Here is a 24,772-nt window from a genome sequence, read left to right as displayed (position 1 = left end):
TCACAAAAATTACTCTGTATCCAACCTTTATTACATACATACATACAAACTACATAGGCAAATATAGGTTCTGAAAAGTTCTGGGCGAGATAATTTTAGCCACCACAAAACCCATACAAATGGATGAGTCATCGAACTCTTCCAAAATGTTACCTTCTAATTACAGCAACACCTGAAAATACGATTCTAACCTTGATGAAGCGTTTGAGGAGAATCAATCTTCTCTCCAGAAGACGTACCCTCGGCTTTTACTCTTGTGGCTATAGCAGTAGAAGATTATAACATTTCCCGATTATTCTTATACCAAAGGCAAAGATGGCATGGATCATCAGCATCTCCAACAGAAGAAATCGTCACCAAATAATGAGAAATATCAAGATAGATCCTTCCACTTCTTTGAAACCAAACTAGGCAGTAGGAATTCATCACCACCACAGGGACACGTATATACACATATACATATTCTTCATGTATATGTATCTGCAACCGACGTATCTTTCAGGGTGCAGAATCATCTCTCAAGCTTTATTAGTAAGGTTCTAGTTTCACTTTCTTCTACTATAATAGACTCCACCACCTGAATAATGCTGAAAATAACGGTTCCGCGATCCAGCACTCCCCCTTCCACTGTGTCCATCCCATGCGTGGCCCCGACCTGAAACTCTGCTTCCCCCGCCACTTTGCATCCATCCTGTCGGTTGTGTCCCCACCCCGTTATGCTCCTCCTCTTCCCTATCATTATATTCCAAAACCAATCTCTTGATGTCTTGTTTCTCTTCCAGCTCAGCTGCTTCTTTCTGTTTGGTGCTTTGCACGAGTGAACAATCCCTAGGAATGTACATCTGTTTCGTCTGTTGCTTGCTCCCTCGCTTTACGAGAACTTTCACCCTAACTTCCTTGCTTCCACCCGGCTCCTCATCCAACGTCTCGTCACCGCTTTCCACCTCGAAGCCCCCCCTTCCGTGATGATCCTTTGTGGGGCCCTCAAAGACATTCATTGGTATCGCCATGTTAAGTGTTGGTCGGGCTCGCAATTCTAGTTTTCGTGAATCCAAGCTCTCCTGCATTTACAGTTGAAACAATGGTTCAGTAACCTTCAACAGCAAGCCCACAAGTCACTTGTAGGTTGGATAGAACTTAATACCATCAAGAACATCAAGCCAAGTTGCTTTAATGACCACGTTATGGTTTAACTAAAACGACTGACAGTTGTAGAGAAATTTTGATATCGCTTGCTAAATAGTATCTCAACCTAAAAAGCACATAAACTTCTAAGAAGGTGGACCGACACGATAGGACACTGAAACTTCCAGATGCATGTTTGGACACACGTCCAAACATATCATGATATCCCCCTATTCTTTTTCTTTCTTTTTTTTCTGTCACATTGTTGAAACTTTGGATGTGCTTAATACACTGAGCGACCACTTCTGTCTATCTAATGCAGAAGACACAATATAAAGTTAACTTGGAATACAAGGATAAAAAACTACGAAGTAAATTCATACATATTCACCTCCTCAGACTTCAGAAGGCAGTGTTACATAACTGTTCAATATTTTCATTTTAATTAAATGATTCATTACCTGACAAATCATTATTGTTATTGTCAACTATGACATACCACAATTATGAAAAGAATAATATTTTGTGGATGTCCTCCATGGCCGTATACTATACTCTTTGAAAACTTACACATCTACGTGTCGTATCACTAGTCCGTGTCCGTGCCTCTTAAATTAATGAGAACTTGAAATTGTCTTCCTTCTATATTATAATTACAAGCAAAAGAAAATGCCAAAAGAACTGTCACGAAAAGCAAATCCCTACACCTTACCTGCCTCTTAAATTAATGAGAACTTGAAATTGTCTTCCTTCTATATTATAATTACAAGCAAAAGAAAATGCCACAAGAACTGTCAAGAAAAGCAAATCCCTACACCTTACCTGCATCAGAGCCTTGAGTTCTTTTTCAAACTCAGCTTCCTCCAGAGGGTCCATCTCTATGACCCTCTGCCGAAAGTGGACTTCTTCATCCTCATCATCCTCTATTCCGTCACCATCATCATAATCATCCTCACTGTCGCCCACGTCGTCATGATTCTCTTCATCCAAATCTTCTTCCTCGTCATGTCCCTCTGGGTCAATGGTACTACTCTCTGAATTAGTGTCACTGTCCGGAATTCCCTCATGACCTCCCCCATTTTCCTCAAGAATACCATTCACAAGGTTTTGTCCATTCACTGAGATGCTGCCAGATGTAGCACTGCTTGGAAGTTTTTCTATGTCTGAGTGCTTCTCACTGTAGGCCTTATCTGTGGAAGCAGTACGTTCATGCTCCTCAAGTTCAATCAGAACTGCATTAACTTCTTCAACAGATGAATATCGTGTCATTTTTGGGCGTAAATCTGCAAATAAGTCCTGCAAATTTCAACTATAAGAACAACCTAATAGAAAAAGCGGGTTGTTCTAACAAACAAAAGTATAGAATAATCACACATCAGCTATTTTTTACCCCATCTTTCTTTCGGGGATGAAAGTATAAAGAAGAATGTTGGGGAAAGAGCCTGGAATTCTAACTACTTGCAAAGGCGCAAGTTCCTGTGTCATCGAAGCAACTTTTCAAGGGAAACTTTAAAGCCCCACTAAATTCCTGTGATAATTGGCTACTATGGCACAAGCAACCATTCCTGATTCTTATTTCTTGCTGTGTTTGGCCGCTTGGATTCAGGCATTGGGTTTTAGAGTTGGAAATTCCCAAAGTTGATTACTGTTCCAGTGACAGGCTTTCCTGGTCAGTACATGTTCCTCAAAGGAGATCAAATCCAAAGTATCCTATGCCTTAACAATAGAAAATCCTCAGCAACTATCAAGTCCACTTTCAATTATGGTTACAGAAAAAGAGTTATTATGATCTTTGTTTTGTGAAAAGGGCAGGAGGGGATAGACTCTGAGGTTGTGTCCTGTGCGGGTAAAAGGCCCATAGCCAGACCCTGCTGCAAGAAAGCTTACTTCACACTACCAACCCAACAATAGGTCAGAGTAGCACTGCAACGAGAGCCCATTGAAATCAGACTCAAGCCAATATATCATAGGATGTAACCCCCTACACGACACTTGTCACCTTGGGACCTCCATATCCTATGGGGGCAACTTAGGAAGGGCGGTGGCACTTGTGTTTGAGGGGGTTCAAGTGAACCCTTTGAACTCAAAAAATGCCCTACAACTTCGCATTTTATATACAAATAATTTGATTTTTCTTTAATATTATCAGTACTAAATTATTCATAGAGCCTAAGTTTTTGAAAATTCACTTAAATTTGTAAGTAGATAATATAGCTCAACAAAACAAAATACACAGGGCCCAATAAAATTTTAACCAAAATACATATATCCATTTTCTATAGTGCTTCGTCTACAAAAAAAATTCTGTGTCTTTGTCACTGCTGAATGAAAATCTGGGAGTCACCCTTGAGTCCACTGGACCATCTTTCGTGGTAAGTTGTCACAGTTAATTCTATGTTTATCATTGTAATCCTAGCGCAATTGACAATGAGATATTCTCGATCCAGCGGTCCTATCATTGCTTTCAAAAAACGAAAACAAAGTTGCGTCACCCCTCTATTTCTTTCTCGAAAATCTAAGGTCTTACGACATGACCCAACCTCTAATTCATTGAAGGAATAGCTACGAAAGGGGAAAGGGAAGCAGGAGAAGATGCATGAAACAGAGAGAAACAGACTAAAAAACTATCAAGGGTACTGGAACCAATATGAAATTGAATTTTGGCTATTCCGGGCCAACAACCTTCACCCCCAGCCCCCAAAAAGGTGGGTTTTTTCAGCAACTATAATCTTAATGGCTACAGCAATAAAGGGAAACATTAAATGGAGCCAAAGATATGTAAGACTTGCCTGTAAGTCAAATTCAATATCGAGTGGTAATGCGCCTTTGCTAAGGATGTACCTCTGGAAATGAATCAAGAATCGATCGAGTTTCCTCTTTGAAGAACCTCGATCAAAATAATGCCCACAAGTTTCCAGAAGTGTAATGACCATTCTGGCACGAAAAAAATCTTCGGGCGGATCCAACACATCTTGCTGATACAATGGAAAGCAAAAAAATGTACACAGTATTAGGACTTCACAAAATTCTGAAAGCAAAACAGAACAGAGATAAAAGCAAAGATCGTACTGGAAAAGAAGGTGTGTTGACCGGCGTCTATTATGTTTCTTCCTATTGTCTTTTTTGTTCAGGAAAAAGGGCGCACTTTTGGATGGCTGTCATTTAGTTGGTACGATCCTGGTCTTGCCAAATCACTCTTGCTATGCCTGAACTATGTCTACTTCCCAATATTCTACAAGACTGCTCCCTCCCTACAATTGAAAAATCTCTTCGTACTTGACAACAGCTGTGACAACTACCTTTTCGTAGTTCTCTTGGTTTATTCATTTTAAGTCTAAAGACATGTGATGTGTAGGACCAATTATTGCTTCCATCTCTTTTTCTCTCTACCTCTTCTTTCCTAAAAACCCTAAATCAAGAACACTTTAATGTACTTAGTTGTAACAGAATGTACTTAGTTGTAACAGACTATTTAATCCAAACGTAATTTTCCAACTTCTAAATAACGAAATCACGTGACTGACAGTAGCAATCACATGCTCCTGTTCTGTTTCAGATTTCTCCAGTAATTTCTAAGTATGGAAAGAGTAGGTACATGATACCAAGTCTTCAGGTCTGAAGGGGATTGGACGACCTCAGGAGTGAAGGGTCGTCACAAGGACGACCGCCAGGCTGAAGGGCAACCCATTGCGGGTACATGGACCAAGTCCGAAGGACTGAAGGAAACAAGGTAACCTCATGAACGAAGGTTGTCACAGCTAAAGGACAGCCCAGAGGCTGGCTGGCTTAAGGACAACCCACTCCTGAGGTTGGCGGCTTATACTTGGGTTGAGGCATGGAATGGAGGACTGTGGAATGGAGGCTTGAGCTTCAATGGATCGTCTGAAGGCCCAAGCTCTTTCAAGACTTCGGACTTTAGACCAGAGAGAGAGAGAGAGACTTGTTGACTGAAGGACAATTCCTCGGTCTCTGCATTATCATTGACTTCTGATCAGTAGACCCTTAGGCCTATGGCCTAGACCTCACATGACCACTACCTACCTTCTGCAAGCTTCAGCCCCTAAATGTGACACATCTCTATGACCTCTGGCCTCATAGGCTTGCAGCCCTCAGACGACCAGCCATTGAGGACCTTCCACCTGTCCTTAGTCCAACTGGACTTCAGGCCATCTCTCTCCTATATAAAGGACCATTGCCTTTGTTCAACACATTACTCTTGGTTCAAGCCGAGCAATACTACCATTGCCTTTGTTCAACACATTACACACATTTCTCGGTTCAAGCCATGACCAGAGCAATATTTGGTCTCTCTAGGATCTGCCTTGGGCTCTCTCCTTCTCTGCCTTCAGCACCCTGAGCCCTCAGGATCTCGTTGGTATCCTGGATCACCTCCAGGGCTACCATAGCCCATCGATTTAGCTCACAGAAAGTATGTAGGGATCGGGACAGGTGAAAGCATATCAGAATCTACTTTTGAAGAGAAAAGGTTAGAGTGCAGTTTATACAGCAAATGCAAACCAAATTAGACTCTCCTTCATTCAAACCATCAACTACACCAATTTAGATGCACGTTAATTTAATAAAACCAATTCAAGAAATATAAAAATGGAGTTCAAACCAAACCAAACCAAGCCAAACCGAGCCTTGCGTCCCAATCACTTGGGGTCGGCTACATGAATCTGTTCCCTCCATTGAGCTCTATCAGGGGCCACTTGCTCACACAAAACCATTATACTCGTATCTTTGCGCACAACAGTATCTAATGTCAATTTAGGTTTACCCCTCCCCGTAGCATTGCTACCTAGAGCTATCATATCTGCTCTCTTAACTACTGAATCTTCTGGCCTACGATAGACATGTCCAAACCACCTTAGCCTATTTTCCCTCAACTTCTCCTCTATAGGTGCTACACCTACCATCTCACGAACTATTTCATTTCTAATTCTGTCTCGTCTAGTCTTACCACACATCCACCTCAACATTCTCATTTTCGCTAAACTCATCTTGCTTACACGTTGTTGCTTAATAGGCCAACATTTTATTCGATAAAGCATCGTTGGTCTTATGGCAGTTCCATAGAATTTTCCTTTCAATGTTGAGGGTACCCTCTTGTCACATAATACACCAGTAGCGCTTCTCCACTTGAGCCACCCCACTTGGATCCTATGGGTCACATCATCAGCAATCTCAATCTCTACTAATAATTGAGCCTAAATACCTAAAATGATCACTCTTTGGTATCTCCTGGTTTTGGATCACCTCTCTTTCTTCATGCGCACTACTGGTACCACTAAACTTCCACACCATATACTCAATTTTACTCCTGCTTATCCGAAAACCATTTGACTCTAATGCTTCCCTCCAAATTTCTAGTTTCGTATTAACACCTCTAGCGGTTTCATCTACGAGGACAATGTCATCCGCAAACATCATACACCATGGAATGTCTTCTTGAAATTGCCTAGTCAATTCATCCATAACTAAGGCAAAGAGGTACGGGCTCAGGGCTAACCCTTGATGCAAACCTACGGTGATTGAAAATTCACTTGTTTCCCCTACTGGTGATCTAATGGTAGTGACGGCACCTTCATACATGTCTCTTATCACCTCGATATACCCTTTGGTCACTCATTTTCTCTCAAGAACCCACCATATGATGTCTCTAGGCACCCTATCATAAGCCTTTTCTAAGTCTATGAAAACCATATAGAGATCCTTCTTCTTTGCTCTGTATTTTTCTATCAATCTCCTTAATAGGTAGATAGCTTCCATGGTTGATCTTCCAGGCATGAACCCAAATTGTTTCTCTGACACTGTAGTCACCATCCTCAAGCGATGCTCAATAACTATTTTCCACAACTTCATCGTATGACACATCAATTTAATACATCTATAGTTGTTGCAGCTTTGAATATCCCATTTATTCTTATAGATAGATACTAAGGTGCTCTTTCTCCATTCGTCGGGCATCTTCCTAGTCATAATAATCTTGTTGAACAACTTTGTCAACCAAGTAACCCCCAAGTCATCTAGACTTTTCCACACTTCAATAGGGATACAATCTGGTCCTTAGGCCTTATCCGGTTTCATGTTTTTCAAAACTTTAACCACTTCGAACTTTTGTATTCTCCGATAAAACTCATATTCTATGTTCTCGCCAGGTACATACACTTCCTCCCCACCAAAGCCTCCTTCATGTTTTTCGTTTAACTTATCGAAATAAAACTTCCATCTATCCCTGATCGCCTCGTCTTTCACCAACACCACCGAATCAATACCTTTTATACACTTAACTTGATAAAAATCTCTAGCTTTTCTTTCTCGCAGCTTAGCAAGTTTATAAATAATCTTTTCTCCATCATTACTATTGAGTCTAGTGTAGAAATTCTCATAGGCTTTCAACTAGCATCCCTAACGGCTTTCTTAGCTTCCTTGCTAGCTTGCTTATAACCCTGAAAATTTCTCATTCCGGTCCTTTTACCACTTTTTAAAGCACTCCTTCTTTGCTTTCACCATGGTTTGAACATCGTCATTCCACCACCATATCTCCTTAGAAATGGACATTTTCCCTTTGACTCCCCAAGGACTTCTTTCGATATTTTTCTAATACCGTCAGCTATCGTATTCCGCATAATGTCACCATCGCCTTCCACTCCCCACCGTACTTCTTGAGACATTCTTTCCATGAATACCTCTAGTTTCTCCCCTCTTAGGTCCCACCATTTAGTCCGTGGGCATCTAGTTTCCTTTCTCCTTCTATTATTCCCCTTGAAACAAATATCTAACACCAAAAGTCTATGTTGTGCCACTAGATACTCTCCGGGAATAACCTTACAATCCTTACATGTCAAGCGGTCTGCACCTCTAGCAAGAAAATAGTCGATTTGGCTTCTATTGGTTCCACTCTTAAAGGTAATTCAATGCTCCTCTCGCTTCCCGTAGAGAGTATTCCCAACTATAAGGTCAAAAGCTACCGCGAAATCTAAAATCCTCCTACCACCTTCGTTAAGGTCACCAAATCCAAAGCCACCATGCACCTTCTCATACCCTTGCTTATGCACTCCCACATGACCATTGGAATCGCCTCCTATAAATAGCTTCTCCCCAAAAGGGATCCCTTGAACCACGTCATCCATCTGCTCTCAGAATTACTCTTTAGTACGATCATCCAAACCTACTTGGGGTGCATAAGCACTAATAATATTAACTATACTCTCTCCGATCACAAGCTTAACTGAAATAATCCGATCTTTCCTTGTTACTGTATCTCTCAGGTGTTTATCTACTACGATACCTACCCCATTTCTACGTCGATCCTTACCCGTATAGTAAAACTTATAACCTGTGTCCTCCATCTCCCTAGCTTTCTCCCCTACCCACTTAGTCTCCTGAAGGCAAGCTATACTAATCCTCCTCCTAAGCATGGTGTCAACTAGCTCCCTAGTCTTACCCGTTAATGTCCCTATAGTCCAAGCTACTAAACAAATCCTATAGTCCTGGGCTGGCTTCTTTACTCGCGCTTGTCCAAGCACGCGCGAGGTCTTCGAAAGTATGCACTACTTGTAGTTGACATGGGTAATTTGAAAAGAGGGATAGAGAAACTGGTACACTACCAAAGAAAAAGGAGGGAATGGAACCAAGATGTGGGAATTGGGTACAATCCCAATGGGTAACTTTTGAAGAACCTCTTACAAAACTGAAGCTAAGAGTGCATTTCTCAAAAGGAAGGTGGAGGCAATTGCCCACTCTTGGCAACTCTGCCCTTTGGCCTTGACTGAAAAAAATTGAGCACATACAGGACATTATCCATAACTATTACCAAAATGTTCTAAAATAAGATATCAGTAATGCCATACCTCTAAGGTCCCAAGGCCAAAAATGAGAATCAAGTAGAGTGTATCAAAAATAACAGACGAATCCAATTGCTCATAGTTGTACAGCTCCCCTAAGAGCCGCATGTGGGCAAGGCGTTGTTGTTGCATCCCAAAGTCATTCAACTCTAGTCCCACCCTGATTTCCTCCAAGACCTGACAGTAAAACAAGTTGAAGTTACTACCAAAGCACAAATTGATTGAAAAATATGACAAAATGAGCATAGTGATGCAGCGACGTTTTTATTTTCTTTGGTCAAAGAGATCATGCAACTCAAATGCATACTCAAAAACTAGTCTTAGATGAGGCGCAAGCATCATGGTTGAGCTACATTATGATAATGCACAGAACTTATATACGAAAAAAGATTATAAAAGCAAAAAACAAAGCAGCAAAATGGTAGGAACGGCCTTTAACTAATGGTGATCACCCAATAAAAGGAGCATCTTCTTGGTACCGCAAACCAGGGGACATGTTCAAAGTGCAAAAGAAGGAATCTCACCCTATTGCAGTTAACATGTTTATAAGAGAAGAAACCAAATGCTCACCAATAAGATTTTAAAGAACCAACCTCATCAACAACAGCAACTGCAAATTCATCATGATAGCGACTCAAGCCAGCAGTAAGTGAAGCAATCAAGTGAATCTGACCATACTTGCCCTTGTGAACCTTCGTAAAGCATTTTACAAGGTACGGCTCGCATTCATTCCATGGTAGTTTACGAAGCTGTCTTAGCACATGCTCGATGGAGGACTTATCGAGATCTGAGAAAAGTAGTTTTCTGATGTACTACAATGATTACCAGAAAAGTCACTCAATGATCAGTGATATCAAGTCATATAAGATGCAAAATCACTGAACCAAAATATAATTTATACCTGATGCAATGGAGGACGGACTTTTGAGATTCGTGCAGATCTTTCCGGTGGTTTGCACAAGTAGTATGCATTTTCCACTAGTGTACTGTGACGAGGATCCAAATTTTTGACATTTTTTAAGCGCATTAAAATCTCCAGCATGTTAGCCATGCGTACAGAAGTTTCAGGGGAGCGGTAAAGAAAACGACCACATGTCTCGAGAAGATTGCAGGCAACATCAATGTTGTGATGAGTAAAGTCATCCAAACAAGTCTGGTAAAAGACAACCACTGTCAGCCATAACACAAGTACAGCAGCAATACATTATAGGCTTTGGTGTTATTGGGCATTTGGTTGTGGTTTTGGTTGGGTAGTCAAGCATTACCTTTACTGTTTTTTTCTTTTAGTTAGCCTCTTTCCATCTTTTTTTATTATATCATTTTAGTTAGTAAAAGGTGAGGCTGAGAGTTATGTTGTGTTTTTGCGAGTAGCAGCACTAGAAAAGTACATTTACTTTTCGAACCTCTCTCATGCATTTCATTTCCCATTGTACTCGATATCACTTTTTTCCTTTTTTCTTTTTATAACTTATGATCAATGAAATTCTCTTTGCCGATCAAAAAATAAAAAAGTATAACAGCAATACTAACTAGTTGTCTTGTCTCAACCTAATAGGCTAAAAGTACAAATCTTTCTCAAATCCCAATTGACTCAAAAACTTCCGGTTAATTTTCCAACAAAAAGTGCAATCCACCCCATGTGCAGCTTAGGTCTGCAATAGACTAATTGGTCTCAGTTTTAACAGGAGACATGCATCTATTGCAAAGTTGCAACAACTGCACTATTGAAGAACCACTTCCAGTAATACCTTAAAACAACAAAAAACAAAGCCAGCTGAAGCAATCTTGAACTTGCAGAGTTCTCCAATGAACCGAATATTCCTGATCTTTGACTCAATATTTATTTGATCCTGGAATAAAATTGCAGTCCACTATAATGTCATGGTTGGTAAATCAAGAAACGAAACATTTCCACTATTAAAAGCAGCAACTTTTATCAAGAAAAGGCATTGATACTGAATAAACCTTCTTATTTATCAAAAAGTTGAACTCTTCCTCCAACAACTGCAAGAGCATGGAAGAGACATCCTTCATGCAAGTTGACAGAGTGGCAACCATCCGTGAGTAGTATGGCAGCAGTTCTAGAGATGTTCTTGGAACATTAAACAAAGCCCTCACAAGCTTTTTCCGGTTTGATTTGGAATTTAAATAACAAAACTCCACCTGACAAAATAACATTATCTAACAGTAAGGTGTAGGGATAGATGGCATATGTTTTAGAAAGCAGAACGGGAAAAAAACATAAACTGTAAGCCTTAAGCAAGAATGGGTCCTTACAGTCAACTGATCAATAAGGTCACGGCTCACACAACTGGGTAGCCTCTGCAATAGACCATCCAAATTTGTCCCTTCAAGACCTTTAGTTTTCTCCTTTTCAGTTTCGCCCTTTCTTTCAGCATCTTTGCCTTTTCCTTTCTCTTTGTCTTGGTCTCTGGTCCTTTCTTTATCCTTTTCATCTTTGTCTTTACCTTTCTCATTTGCTCCCTCCTGAGAAGTTCCAGGATCTGCAGAAACTTCTGCCGAATCTAGGCTAGCCATCTGGCCTTGGTCTGATTCAGGTGGCGAATCCTACAAATTGAAGTTTTCTGTATAAGTAGCTACACGAGAATCATATAGAAGATAGAATAAAAACTTCAACATATTTTAGACCATCTCCCATACACAACTTCCAGGAAAACAGATCTTTTCAACATTAAATGGCATTAACAACTGCAATGCAGAAGCAAAAGCAGCACATATATACATTGAAACACAGACAAAATCCAGACATAATGGTTCAATACAAATATGGACAGCATCTTTCCAGCAGCACTTAGAATCTCTTTGGTTTGTAATAAATGGGGAGAAAATATTGGGGGGTGGGAGTTGGTGAGAAACAAAAATGAGCCAATAAAAACCTATCACTGCTTACCATTTCTCACCTTTTTTATTCATCATGGTAGGATTCCCCCTTTTTCCCTTTTAACACTATTTTCTCAAAATTCAAATGGGCTGTTAGAAAACATAAGAGGCAAATCATCACCCACGTAAAACGAGAATTGATAATGTATTAAACAACTGATGTCCTATGGATGACCTCACCCTTGAAGCGGTGAGGTAGCAGAACACTTCTGCAGGCGGTGGATTATATACGGTTCTAGTCCCTGTGGTATTGTGTACTTACAAGTTTAGTCCCTGGAACTTCATCTATAAAAAGGGACTTCAGTTCTAGTTTCATTCATTCAAGAACATAGAGAGCTACTATTGTAAAGAATGACGAACGAGATTAAGAGAAATATGTCAATAATATTATGGTTAGTCCAGGAGAACAATCATTTTCTTGATAGTTCCTTTATTTTTGTTATTCTGTGCTTCCTTTATTTCTTCAATTTGTAACATGCACATGAAAAAAAATCGTGTCGATGTGCAGGGGCAACAGCAGATTGGGAACGAAAGCAAATTTACGGATAAGCTAACGGAACATGACAAACTTCAGAAAGATCAAGACACCGAGAAAGCCTGCGACAGATTGGTCTTCACAAATGGTTATGACAAAGCAGCTACTATGCAGGACATTTGCATGTGCACACGGAGAAAGAAAAACAACTAAGGGCAGGTCACAAAAATACATTCTGCCATGCTGGTGGTAGGTCTTGACACAGAACACTCTTGACACTCTCGACCATTTTATTCTATCTAATTCAGGAATTATTCGGAAAAAAAAGCAAAAATCCAGATACAATTTTTAGAAATTCCTACAAAATTGTGGAGACATGAAGCAAAAATAACTGAAAAGTAAGACGATGTATTCAGAAAACAAATGCTTGAAGCCAAGGAATACGTTGCTGTTGCTATCCTGGATGAAATTGCGAGCAATCCATAGATGACAAAGAATAAGTTGCAAATACATGATAAACTGATTCAATAATGTGAGCGACCATAAGCTATTAGAGAAAGCCAAATTCAAAATACAATCAGCTATATAGGTTCTAAGTGACGGAAGAAAAATTAAGGCTGTAAAATGAGCAGGAAGCTAATTCCTTACCAATGGTTGTTCTTGTGTCTTCGGAGATTGCTCATTCAACTTGGGTTCTGCTTCTCCCAGTAATACTGCAGGAACAAATGCTCTGGGGAAAAAAACACAAGATGTGTACAATGGCGATGGCAATGTATTGGCTATGGGGTCATGCAACCTTATGGAAACATATTTTTTGACTTCTATTATACTGAGATTTTTCATAATTAGTAAATGACCCCATTAAAACTTATAGTTGACACCACAATAGATTATTTCTCTCGCTTAAAATTCACCTCTCAAAATATCGCTCAAAACTCAGACCAATAAAAAATAAAGCATAGCCTTCGTAATTCACGAGCCCTATAACGAGTTAAAATATCATACCATGTCCGTTCCAAAAAGATTAGTGGTTCAAAAAATGAAAAACAAGTCAAAATATCATACTACCTCCATTCCATAAAGATTAGTGATCTGCAAAATGACAATCTTTTTGGAATGGAGGGACCACATTTCTGCTTACATACGGGTCCACGACGACAAATAAAATTTGCATTAGGTAAATATACAAGTGTATACCTTACAAGTAAAAATAATTACTATCTATTTTGAAAAACATAAAATTCTACTGTTTTTGAATAAGGTTGTACATCGGAACATTAATTACTCAACCTTATCAAACCCTTGTGGAGATCTTATCGAACCCTTATCAAGTGCTTATCCAGCCTTTATTGAGCAGATCGATCCTCTATCGAACTGAACCGAACCAAGCTCAGCTCAGCTCATTTACCAGTCGAGCTTGATATTCAGCTGGCTCAAGCTCGTTCTTACAAACCAGGTAGAGCACAAGGCGAGATGAGGCATACCGAGTCAAGCTTGAGGATGGCTCAATTCGTTTGCAACACAATGAACGACCCCATGCTCGCCAAGTTCTGGAGTCACCACTGGTCATGTGTGTCAGTAACCTCAAGTTGGAGACACTTCACTTAAAGTGTCATTGCCACCAACTAGAACTATCTAACCAAACAAAAGATGTTACTTTTTTAACATGAATTACTGTTGACACAGTTGTGTGACAATTATATACCTGAGATCTGGTAAGCTTTCATAAAAAGCTCTAGTATCTTCATCATCCCACATTGCTTCAAGCACTGAAGAATCTTTTCCAGAACCAGGTGATAATGTGTCCTCCCCAGTTGTGACCCTAGTTGTGTGACCATCCTCTGGCAGCACCGGAAGTTCCATGTCAAGAGCTTCAGCTAAACTGCAACATGAAGAAATACAACCACCAAATGAATTATAGGAAATGGGAAAATGTAACTGACAAATAATTATAGGTGATATTCTGAGGAGATAACGGACCCACATAAAAATAACTCCCTTCGTGTTCTTAAGAGGACAATTTTCTCAATATAGTTTCTAATTTTCATGGAATTCTCATCAACTAGCATGATCAATTGCCTTTCTGGATTTTCACATAACTTTCACAGTAATAACTCCAAGCAAACAAAAACTATGTAAGAACTAGGACACTATAAACATCTCTAATAAATAAAGAATAAAAAAAATGGTCAAATCAGAGATCACATTACAGTAACCACCAATGCCAACATCGATCCTCCAATTGATCTCGAGTGTTGGAATGCACGGTGTTGATTGAAGAGGACCAAGAACAGCATGACATTAGCCTCAATATAGAACCAATATACCGCATCCATACTACGTTACATTACTAGTTACCCAGGTTTGGATGTAATTTCAATCTTCAGAATCCATGTAGGCCAAACAATCAAGGGGTTCCAATTTCCTTAGTCTTTCATATGACTTTAATCTACGCTAGTAAAAGAACCAAACTCAGTCTATCTGTATGCACCAGTCACATATCATTACTTAAGTTCAAGATATCTAAGTATCTTAAAACTCCAATTCTCATTTGTGTTAGCACTAACAAAATATAATCAGCGCAACAAGATGAATAAGTTTTCAGACCATGATCATCAAGAACTATTCCGGAGAGATCTATGTATGAGGACATCATAGACTTAAAAAGAAGTACCAACCATGAAATATTGAGATGTCTAATTTAATAATGACCAGTTCAAATGTCAAGACTCAAGCACGCTTGCTTCACGGGCATGGCCAGGCTGCCACAAGGCACCCTGCTTGCCATTACATTGCACCAAATAAAGGTTACACAAATCCAATCTTTATATTTAATGGCTTTAACCTGATTCATCTAATGGGGGTGGCATGGTGAGCCAGTTTCCAATTCTGTGATGTGACTAATAAGCTTTCAAACTTCTTTCGCCATGCGCAACATGTTCAGAAGAGTAGGTACATTTTAATAGGTACAGCATGAATCAACAGAATGAAAAACTTACGCTGACACACCACGATACAGATGATCGTAAGACTTTCGCAGCTTTTCATATGAACTGGCATTTTCATCACTTAACTCTCCTTTTGCATTCAGGATCTTTGCATTTTCATGCTCCATTTGACGAAGAGACTTCAGTTCAGCGTGGTGGGGGGAACAAAAACAATCACACCAGTTAAAAGAAGACTATAACATGCAGACATCAACCAACAAATCTTCTTAGCACCTTAACCTAGAAAATGAGGGGAAAACTTTCAGAATGCGATCAACGTCTTACACTATGCTCTGACTGAAGAAGTCCTGCAGCTGCTTCATAATATGCACACAATGACTTCCTGAAAATTTTCTTCTGATCAACAGTGATATGGAGGCCCTTGAAAAACTGCAATAATTTGTCAGGATTGATAATACAGCATAACAGAATACCTACTAAGAGAAAACCCAAAGACAAAAGGCCACTCGATGTCAATGGAGATAACAACAGAGCTGTGCATATTGTATGCTTACCTTGGACTTTCAATAGATGTGCATAATATGCATTCAAAAACCCTTGATTTGTTTATAAAAAATGCAGAACAGTTGAAAGGAAGGGGGAAAAACCCCAAAATCAGAAGCATTTATCAGCAGGAAAATTTCAGCTTTAAGAACACAGTGGAGACATAAGGTTAAGATGAATCCAAATTGGCAAGAACTGATTAACATATACTTAAGTTAATCGTGAATAATACAAACAAAGCTGAGTATTCTCAAGGGTATGGAGCACCTTCCAGAGTTGAATATAGAGCACTAGTCCTAGTCTTCAGTTTAGAGAAACACAAGTATTGTACACGTCTTCTCATAAAAAAAGGTTAGCTCCACCCAAAGATCCAGATCCAGAATGAACGAAATTTATAACCATGAAACATCATCCGCAATGAAGCAACTTTAGACAAATCATAAGGCAAAAAAATAGAAAAAGGAAAGGAAAAATAAAGTGAAAGAAATATTGCACCTCCTCAAGAAGTTCTTGTCCAGACTGTTGAAGTCCCAGGAAAGTTCTCCCTTGTCGTGCAAAACTGGCAAGAAGAGAGAGATTTGTCTGAGTTGCATCTCGATCCTTCAGGTGATCTGCGCTAGTAAGGTCCTTTATGATATTAACGAAAATGCCACTGTCTTCTGTGACACCAACAAAGAAAAGTTCCAAAAGGAGTTTTAAAGAGCTGCGCTTCTTCATGGCTCTTAAATTCCTGTCCGCCTCAGAATCATCCCCAGACTTCCCAGGAAAGAAGACTTTTAAGAGGCCCTGAACCAAGCTTGACGAGAATTCTTGGTACCTTTGATGAAGCAAAGAACATATCTACAATGGGAAACAAAGGGAAAAAACGGAAGTAAACACACATGCTTGATACAGAAAATGAGGAAGACCTCACTAAAGTTTTTGGACACGGTTCCAGGGAAATAAAAAGTTCTCAGTAGTAAACGCAGATGGTAGCACAGTGGTTAAGGTTCGGCATGGAACCCGGAGTGTAATTCTTAGTGATCGGATGGAACAGAACGAAACAACTTTAGCAGATAAAGTTCAGAAAAAGAGGACTTTAAGGGAGAAAAAAGACAGACTTGTAAGAAGGAAAAAACCATAACTCGTATTGTACAAAATGCAGCAGTTCAAATCAACATGTACCTGAACCGCAGCTTGTATGTCTGAAGATCTAAGCTTGGCATCACAAATAGCTGTCACTGCTTCACTAACAAATTTGCTTAAGTTGACACTTCGCAAATCATCCATCAAACTTTCCCGTTGCTCTTCATTAATCTGCTTGAGTTTCTTGATAACTGCGGTGTTGCGCTTAATGCTGGAATCTAATGTCCTGAGAAAACCAGAGTCTGCAACCAAGAGAATATAGTAACGATGTGTGCGAAAAACCATCCATGTCCAAGATATTAATATGTTGTGCTGAAATATACAACAATTACATTTTCTAGTTGGGCGGCATAATTTGTGATCTTGGAAAAACAAACAAAAAGAAAAGGAATATGGCATGTATAGATTTGCTTGTATTATCTTATTTTATCTCATTTGAATTATTATGTAGTCAAGTAGTCATTTGTTGAGCTTAACAAGCAACTTGAAATATATACATCATTCCAACAAATGAATTGTGGAACTAACTTTGTACAAAAAAAACCTACGCTTTTATCAGTCGACAATACCCTCAATTTTTTCGGCACTCAATGCCTTTGTTTTCTAAAAGTCTTTTTTCCTCTCTAATATGCAAACTTACTGCATTTAAAAGAAAACCTTTGTAGCATCCAAAAGGGTATTTTCAGCAAGTAAAAATGGAGAAAAAGCACCTCTGCAATTGTGATTATAAGAAACTCTCAACAGTCTCATCAATAGAAAAAGTAATCAAGAGGTTACTCTACTACACTATTACTCAATTAATTAATCAAGAAAAAAGTATTGAAAGATTCGCACCCACTGGGACCAACTTAAAAAAAATCAGAAAATCTTCTATTAACTTCTTTTAAGAACTAGAACACCCTGATTTCCAATCATATCACTCATTACAACTTCCTCTTTCCCACTACACTAAACTGATGGAGTAGTCATCTTCAAGGTACCCTATATTCTATCATACGGCACTATGGGGTTTATGGCTTCTTATTATATCACAGTGCAGACATGTAGGATTTCCAACATCTTCTTAAGCACTTACCACCTACTTTATTTTCTTGATCTAACCCTATTTCTCTGACCAACATTGTTTTCTATAATTCCAATCAGCTGTCCACAGTATCTATCTTTGCTGACAACAGTAATGGTACAATTCTGGATAAGTACCAAACGTTCCAGCGCATTGAACGGCTGATGCTTCCCACTAACCACCATACAACTTTGAATGCACTCCCAAAAGCATAACAAATCAGAGTCGAACAATACATGAAGAGATTGGGCATCACTATGGACATCCGATTTTGCAAAAAACAATCAACTCGTGACAATATCAGATATGTGGGTAACGTTCAATATAAGAAAAATGCTAAAACAACGACTAACCAGGCCTTTCAGGATTCAAGTTACTTTGACGAAGAGCTATTTTTGCTTCTATTGACTTCTTAAATTCCTCCTGTCGTGCAACAGCATCCTGAAACAAAAAAATAAAAGATCAAATATAAATAGTAGTAAATTTCCAGATTACAAAAGTGGTACTAGTAAAATTTTGGGCTTGTTACCTCTAGGTCCAGAAAATAGAAAGTAATTCCCACCAGGTCTCCTCTAATTAATGAAACATTGAAACCCTAAACCCTGAAAGTGCCTAACCCCTAGGGCACCTTATGAAAGTGCCTAAACCCTAGGGTACCCTATAAAAATGCCTAAACCCCTAGAGTACCATATGAAAGTGTCTAAACTTCTAAAACCCTATAATAGGAAAGCGCACCCTTAAACCCCTATGAAAGTTCCTAAACCTAAACACTAGGGCTCTATGAAAGCGCCTAAACCTAAACCTAAACCCTAGGGTACCCTAAACCCTAGGGTATCCTAAACCTATGGTACCCTAAGATTTTAGGGTACCCAATGGTACTAGAGTACCCTAGTGGGTACCCTAAAACCCTAGGATACCCTAAAACCCTAGGGTGACACTTCCATTAATGGTAAATGTATTTTTGTAAAAGTGGACCTAGTGGTAATTAAGTATTTCATCACTCCTTAATGGGAATTAAGTTTCACTTTCCTGTACGTAGAGGTAAAAATCTCTAAAATTTTAGCCTTTAGGCTTGTAGAATACAAATACATAAGCTCTCATTTGAAAAGTGTGAGAGAACAGGACATACTTAAAACTTAATATCAAACAACCATAATAGCTGAAACGTCTAACCATCGCTGCCTAGCACATAGTCCAACAAACATTTAAAATCAACTTAGAGGGCCAATTTGACAAGAAATCTACTCGTCATTTCGCCTATAATATTTGAACAGGAAAAATCCTCTCTAACCGGTATTCAAGAACGTAGAAATGATAATAACCACATAGATTCAATGTACAGTGAAACTGAACACACTTTTGAGAATTCAAGTCATAACTAATAGAAACAATCTAACCATATCAACTAGACCAAGCTGACCTCATCATCTTGCTTGCCATGATGTTCACCCCCCACCTGACATTCATCCTCAGGCTGATCCATATTCCTATAGAGATACTAGCGATAATTACCTGTTAACAAGGAAAGCGAATTGACGAGACTGACAAGCGAAAACAAATCCAAAGGAAGCAAACCTCTGTAATAATGAAACCCATGGAAAGTTACAAGAAAAAAAGGTATTGTGCAGGAAAAAGCAATCAAACATTAAGGAGACGTTATATTTCCAATATTAAATCAAAACCTATGAAGCACGGGGAAAAGTCGCCAGTATGTGTACGGGGTACCGGTAAGCGTACGGGTAAGGCAAAAATGGGGTATGACGCGGTATTTGGGGACGGCTTCGGGAAACCATGGGTACGGCATCAGGCATCAGGTACGGGAGAATCAAGGTTCTGTGCATGTGTTTACCTTATTCGATGGGTCTGCGTAAATGGAGATGCTGAATCGAGGCTTGAAAGTTCGATCGAGAGACGAATCACCTGTACTCTCTTCTTCGCAGTTTCTCTCTGCCCCCCCCAAAACGATTCGCCGTTCCTCCGCTTCTTTTATGTGTAGTTGTGTATCGAGCTAGGATTTTACTTCGTTGTGTTCGTTGTATGTTGCTGCGGCACGTAGTGTTTGGTTCGTTCATACGAAAAATAAGAGAGAGTAAGGGCCCGATTGGGCGCTGATAAGTTTTTGAGGGATTATTTATAGAGGGAGACAAAATAGTAGGGGATTAATTATGGAGAATTTGCCCATATTATTGTGACTTTTATAGAGTAGATATCTAAAAGAGAAAATGCTACGGACACTTCAATATATCACACCCCAATCACACATCTCTTATATGCATGTGCGAGCAATTTACAGTACTTGTTCGGTTGTGGGTTTGGAAAAAATCACACATCTCTTACATGCATGTGTGAGAATTTCACAATATATGCTAAGGATCCACATGTATATGAGAGGGGTGTAGTTGATGTGTAACAAATTGATGTGCATTAAAAAGTAGTTGGTTTGGATGAGGTATTAAAAAATGGTGATTAAATAATACTTAGTTTGAATGAAGGATAAAATGGGTGGCTAAAGAATGGTGGATAATGTAAAAATCTATCAAATGATCATTTTACCCTTGTACAATCTCAAATTTTAGTATGTATTACATTAAATATTTAAATGCAAATTTAATTACTTTTTCACAATTAAGGTTTAATAATTAAGTTTACTAACAAATTAATTAATTGCAATCATTAGTGATCTCCTCCTCTTCTGAAGTAGAAGAGGTATCTTCATTCTCAGAGAAATCATTAATTTGATCTTCCGAATCAGAATCACTAGAATCAATTAAAATTTTGTAAAGGGTCTGAAATTACAAAGGGCTGTTTTCAACTCCCATGTTGAAATGACAATTTTAAAATAGCCTCATACTCGTAGTAATGTTCTACGATGGGTTCATACCAGAGAGGCATTATTGCGGCATTATCAAAATTATGGAACTGATGATGATGAAGACTGGGATATGGAATTTCTCCAGTTAACTATTGACAGGCTTCAATTGGAGCTAACTTTATTATCTACTGCTTAATTTTGCAGAATGAACAGACCACCAGATAGAGGTCGTGGTCGAGGAAATTCTTCTCGTGGTAGGGGTCGTCCAAAGGTGACCCAAGCAGAAGTAGAAGCCTACTTAAAGGCTCAGAATTGCCCTCAATAGACAAGGGTATAGTTGGAGGATGAACTGCGTGAATCACAGTTCCCGTCATAGACCTCCAATTCCTATGATAATCCTGTATAACATTTATTGATCTATCACATTCAAGCCAATACCTTCCATAAAACCATTGAGTGAAAGGTATAATTTTTTGTTGGCTTTCAAGGCAATCATAAAATTCATTCTTGAATTTTTGTAATTGACCAGAATTATATTTATTGAAATACCAACTCCTAAACTCTTGTTATTTTGGGAGTTGAAATTCTGCATTAATTTCCTTCCTAAGTTCAGCCCCTATTATCATTATTAAGACTAAACGCCATCTCACTAGCAGTAGGTGATTCTACTGTGTTATTCTTGTGAGTATAAACCCCATGAGGTATTTGGTTTTGGGATAATCTTATCCCAATCAAATTCTCATCCTCTACCGGATGATGTGATTCTGGAATTTCTGATGTCGAATGTCGACTAGTATTTGGTATGCTAACTCTATATGGAGTTTGATTATTTCGAGAACTCAAACTTCTCGTATAACTACTGGCCTGAGAGTTTCTAAAATTTAAGAAAACCGTGCCATCATTATCTTGAACTATTTGTTCAATTGTATTACTAATGGGTCTAGGAGGAACCGCATTAGGCATAGTCCAGCTATCAGGGAAGGTAATTTCTTCCCAATTAATCAACCTATTAGTTGCAACATTTGATGTCAACATATTAGATTCTATTAAAACAGTTCTATCTGTAGGGCGCATCATACGTACCCTGGGATTCATAGTATTCATAACTTTGTAATAAATTCTATAAATTACAGCAATAACTTCGGATCTAGGCAAGAAATCATAACCTCTAGTCTGGATTCTACAATTCAAAGCTTCTCCTATATTCCTATCCGTAAGAGATAGAGATAAATCAGGGAAAGCATTAAAATAAACAGGACCATGACTTAAGCTGGTCTCAATTGCCCCAATAATTGAGGATCTCCAATTATTACACCTTCCATCGCGCAAGGTGACTTGTAAACAGGTGTCCATTCCTAGTAATGTTAAAGGTTTAAGGGCGATTTGCACTAAACCTATATGAACATACCTATAATTTTGCATGTGTGCAAGTAGATCAGTGCGATCCATAAGATTAATTATCTTATTATTCAATTCCAGGCTTTCTGTTCTTTCAACAGTTTTAATTGCCATGCTACTTTTCAATTCAAACATTCCATGTCTGTATATAATAGAATGACGAATTGGAGGAATTGTCCAGTGATTTAATTGTTCTTGCACATTAGCATATTCTATTAATTCAGAATTTTTAATTCTATCATTATCAGAACGAAATGGCCTTCTCATGTTTGAGATGGGTGTGTTAGTGCTTACATATTCCATTATAACATAATCCAGCCTTTTTTTTTTAAATGAAAGGGAACATTCCTGATAGCACGTCTGTCAACGATTTACCGGAGCAATAGGCCAAATCACCCTTCTCGGGTCCTCATGGCCGGACAAATCCGAACGCGACTTGGGTGACGTCCCACTACCTTGAATGTTATCTTACATTTAAGTTATTAAATCATTTTATATGTAAAAAAGGCTTTATCATGAAGCTGGGGTTTTTCTTCCTCATCTTCTTTCATTGAAGATATACAAGTTTCTATTACCTTCATCTTTAGTTGGGGATCATCAATTTGATCAATAACCTCTAAAAGACCCTGCTGTTTCTCAGTTAGAACATTCACACTGAGACCATTCATTTCTACTATTGCCTTCCAATAATCATCAGAAGTCGAACATTCAATGCCATTGCAATTGCAATCATTAGTGATCTCCTCCTCTTCTGAAGTAGAAGAGGTATCTTCATTCTCACAGAGATCATTAATTTGATCTTCCGAATCAGAATCACTAGAATCAATTAAAATTTTGTAAAGGGTCTGTTTTAACCCTTCATCTAATTGAAGTTCTTCTAATTTCTTTTTGGTCTTGCATTTATTTGCATAATGACCTATTCTGCCACATTTAAAACATTTGGCAGAGACCTTCTTTTTTCCTTCATTTTTCTGAGAACATAGATCAGCATGTTAAACATCTTAGAATTTTTAAAGATGTGATAAAAAGAAATGGTTTAGTTGTTTCTGCGCCTAAGATGAAATTATTCCAGACTAAGGTCAGATTCTTAGGTCACAACATTCACCAAGGGAAAATTATCCCTATTGATAGAAGTATAGAATTTGCTTCTAAATTTCCAGATGAAATTAGAGATAAAACCCAATTGCAAAGGTTTTTAGGAAGTCTCAATTATATAGGAGACTATTATAAAGATTTGGCTCAGGATTCTGCACCATTATATGACAGACTTAAGAAGAATCCTCCTCCTTGGTCTGAACAGCATACTAGGGCTGTTCGAAAAATTAAATTAAAAGCAAAGCAATTGCCTTGTCTAGCAATAGCTAATCCTGATTGGAAGAAGATTGTAGAGACAGATGCCTCAAATATAGGATATGGAGGTATTTTGAAACAATACAATATTAATTCTAATAAAGAAGAATTAGTAAGATTTACCTCTGGTTTGTTTAAAAATGCTCAAACCAATTATAGTACAATAAAGAAAGAAATTCTTTCTATTGTTAAATGCATAAATAAATTTCAAGATGATTTACTCAATCAACAATTTTTAATCAGAGTTGATTGCAGTGCAGCTAAACAAGTGTTGAAACAGGATATTAAAAATCTTGCTTCAAAACAAATATTTGCTCGTTGGCAGTCCGAATTATCTGCATTTGATTTTGAGATTGAATACATTAAGGGAGAAAATAATTCTCTTCCTGATTTCCTTACCCGTGAATTTTTGCAGGGATGAATCACAATAATTTTGTTTTGCAAAGAACAATATTTTTGCAATATCTGAAATTACAAAGGGCTGTTTTCAACTCCCATGTTGAAATGACAATTTTAAAATGGCCTCATACTCGTAGTAATGTTCTACGATGGGTTCATACCAGAGAGGCATTATTGCGGCATTATCAAAATTATGGAACTAATGATGATGAAGACTGGGATATGGAATTTCTCCAGTTAACTATTGACAGGCTTCAATTGGAGCTAACTTTATTATCTACTGCTTAATTTTGCAGAATGAACAGACCACCAGATAGAGGTCGTGGTCGAGGAAATTCTTCTCGTGGTAGGGGTCATCCAAAGGTGACCCAAGCAGAAGTAGAAGCCTACTTAAAGGCTCAGAGATTGCAATATCCGTCTCTGCAAGAGGCTAATTTCGCCTCACCATCATCACCTTCAATGGCGGAGGTTGTTCAAACTGAAGAAATCTTCAGAACCTCAGAAATAACTGAGACAATTATGATCCTAGAATCTCAGGATGAACAATTCAAAGATGATCCTTGGGAAATTAGGTCCCGATACATGGATATAATGGGATATCCAGTTCCGGAAGGAAAATATCGTTTTTGCTATGAGCAAATGTTAATTCAGACAGGATCAATGGAATTTAGCCAGACCTTCGAAAAAGTGGATCAAAAGAATGGTCCTATCAGTTATAGCAAAGCCATAATAAAGATGGTTATTCCAGTTCATAGATGGGGAATTCACCCACAAAAGTCAAGA

The 24,772-nt window shown here is 38.5% G+C and overlaps 1 protein-coding gene across 4 annotated transcripts; it reads right to left on the bottom strand.

Moving 5' to 3' along the window:
- On the bottom strand, window positions 1–20,133 carry LOC131318728 (regulator of nonsense transcripts UPF2-like). Of its 4 annotated transcripts, none has more exons than XM_058348670.1 (18): window positions 19,880–20,133; window positions 19,451–19,542; window positions 18,384–18,471; window positions 17,007–17,209; window positions 16,338–16,682; window positions 15,624–15,728; window positions 15,351–15,478; window positions 14,057–14,233; window positions 13,000–13,081; window positions 11,253–11,543; window positions 10,941–11,138; window positions 10,724–10,825; window positions 9,877–10,128; window positions 9,569–9,787; window positions 8,982–9,152; window positions 3,915–4,100; window positions 1,948–2,421; window positions 1–1,061 (listed from the first exon to the last, which is right to left on the bottom strand). In XM_058348670.1, the coding sequence occupies exons 2-18, from the start codon at window positions 19,511–19,513 to the stop codon at window positions 546–548; spliced, it is 3,600 nt and encodes a 1,199-aa protein (XP_058204653.1). In that variant the 5' UTR covers window positions 19,514–19,542; window positions 19,880–20,133; the 3' UTR covers window positions 1–545. The 4 variants fall into 4 exon arrangements, with proteins under 4 accessions (XP_058204653.1, XP_058204656.1, XP_058204655.1 ...); XM_058348673.1 differs by having other exon boundaries at window positions 19,451–19,607; window positions 19,880–20,093; XM_058348672.1 differs by having other exon boundaries at window positions 19,951–20,079.
- Between the last annotated feature and the right edge of the window lie 4,639 nt (window positions 20,134–24,772).

The sequence above is a fragment of the Rhododendron vialii genome, chromosome 3a, assembly GCF_030253575.1.
Source record: "Rhododendron vialii isolate Sample 1 chromosome 3a, ASM3025357v1".
Lineage (NCBI taxonomy): Eukaryota > Viridiplantae > Streptophyta > Magnoliopsida > Ericales > Ericaceae > Rhododendron > Rhododendron vialii.
The sequence above is the reverse complement of the archived record's forward strand: the minus strand, read 5'-3'. Positions and strand labels throughout refer to the sequence as shown.

What these genes read in the sequence shown, in the direction of transcription:
- LOC131318728 (XM_058348670.1), bottom strand. Translation starts at nt 19,513, where the DNA reads ATGGATCAGCCTGAGGATGAATGTCAGGTGGGGGGTGAACATCATGGC. An exon ending in CTTGAATCCTGAAAGGCCTG is followed by an intron (nt 17,210 to 18,383) that starts GTTAGTCGTTGT and finishes TCTTGGTTGCAG; the next exon opens with ACTCTGGTTTTCTCAGGACA. An exon ending in TCCGTCCTCCATTGCATCAG is followed by an intron (nt 9,788 to 9,876) that starts GTATAAATTATA and finishes TAATCATTGTAG; the next exon opens with TACATCAGAAAACTACTTTT.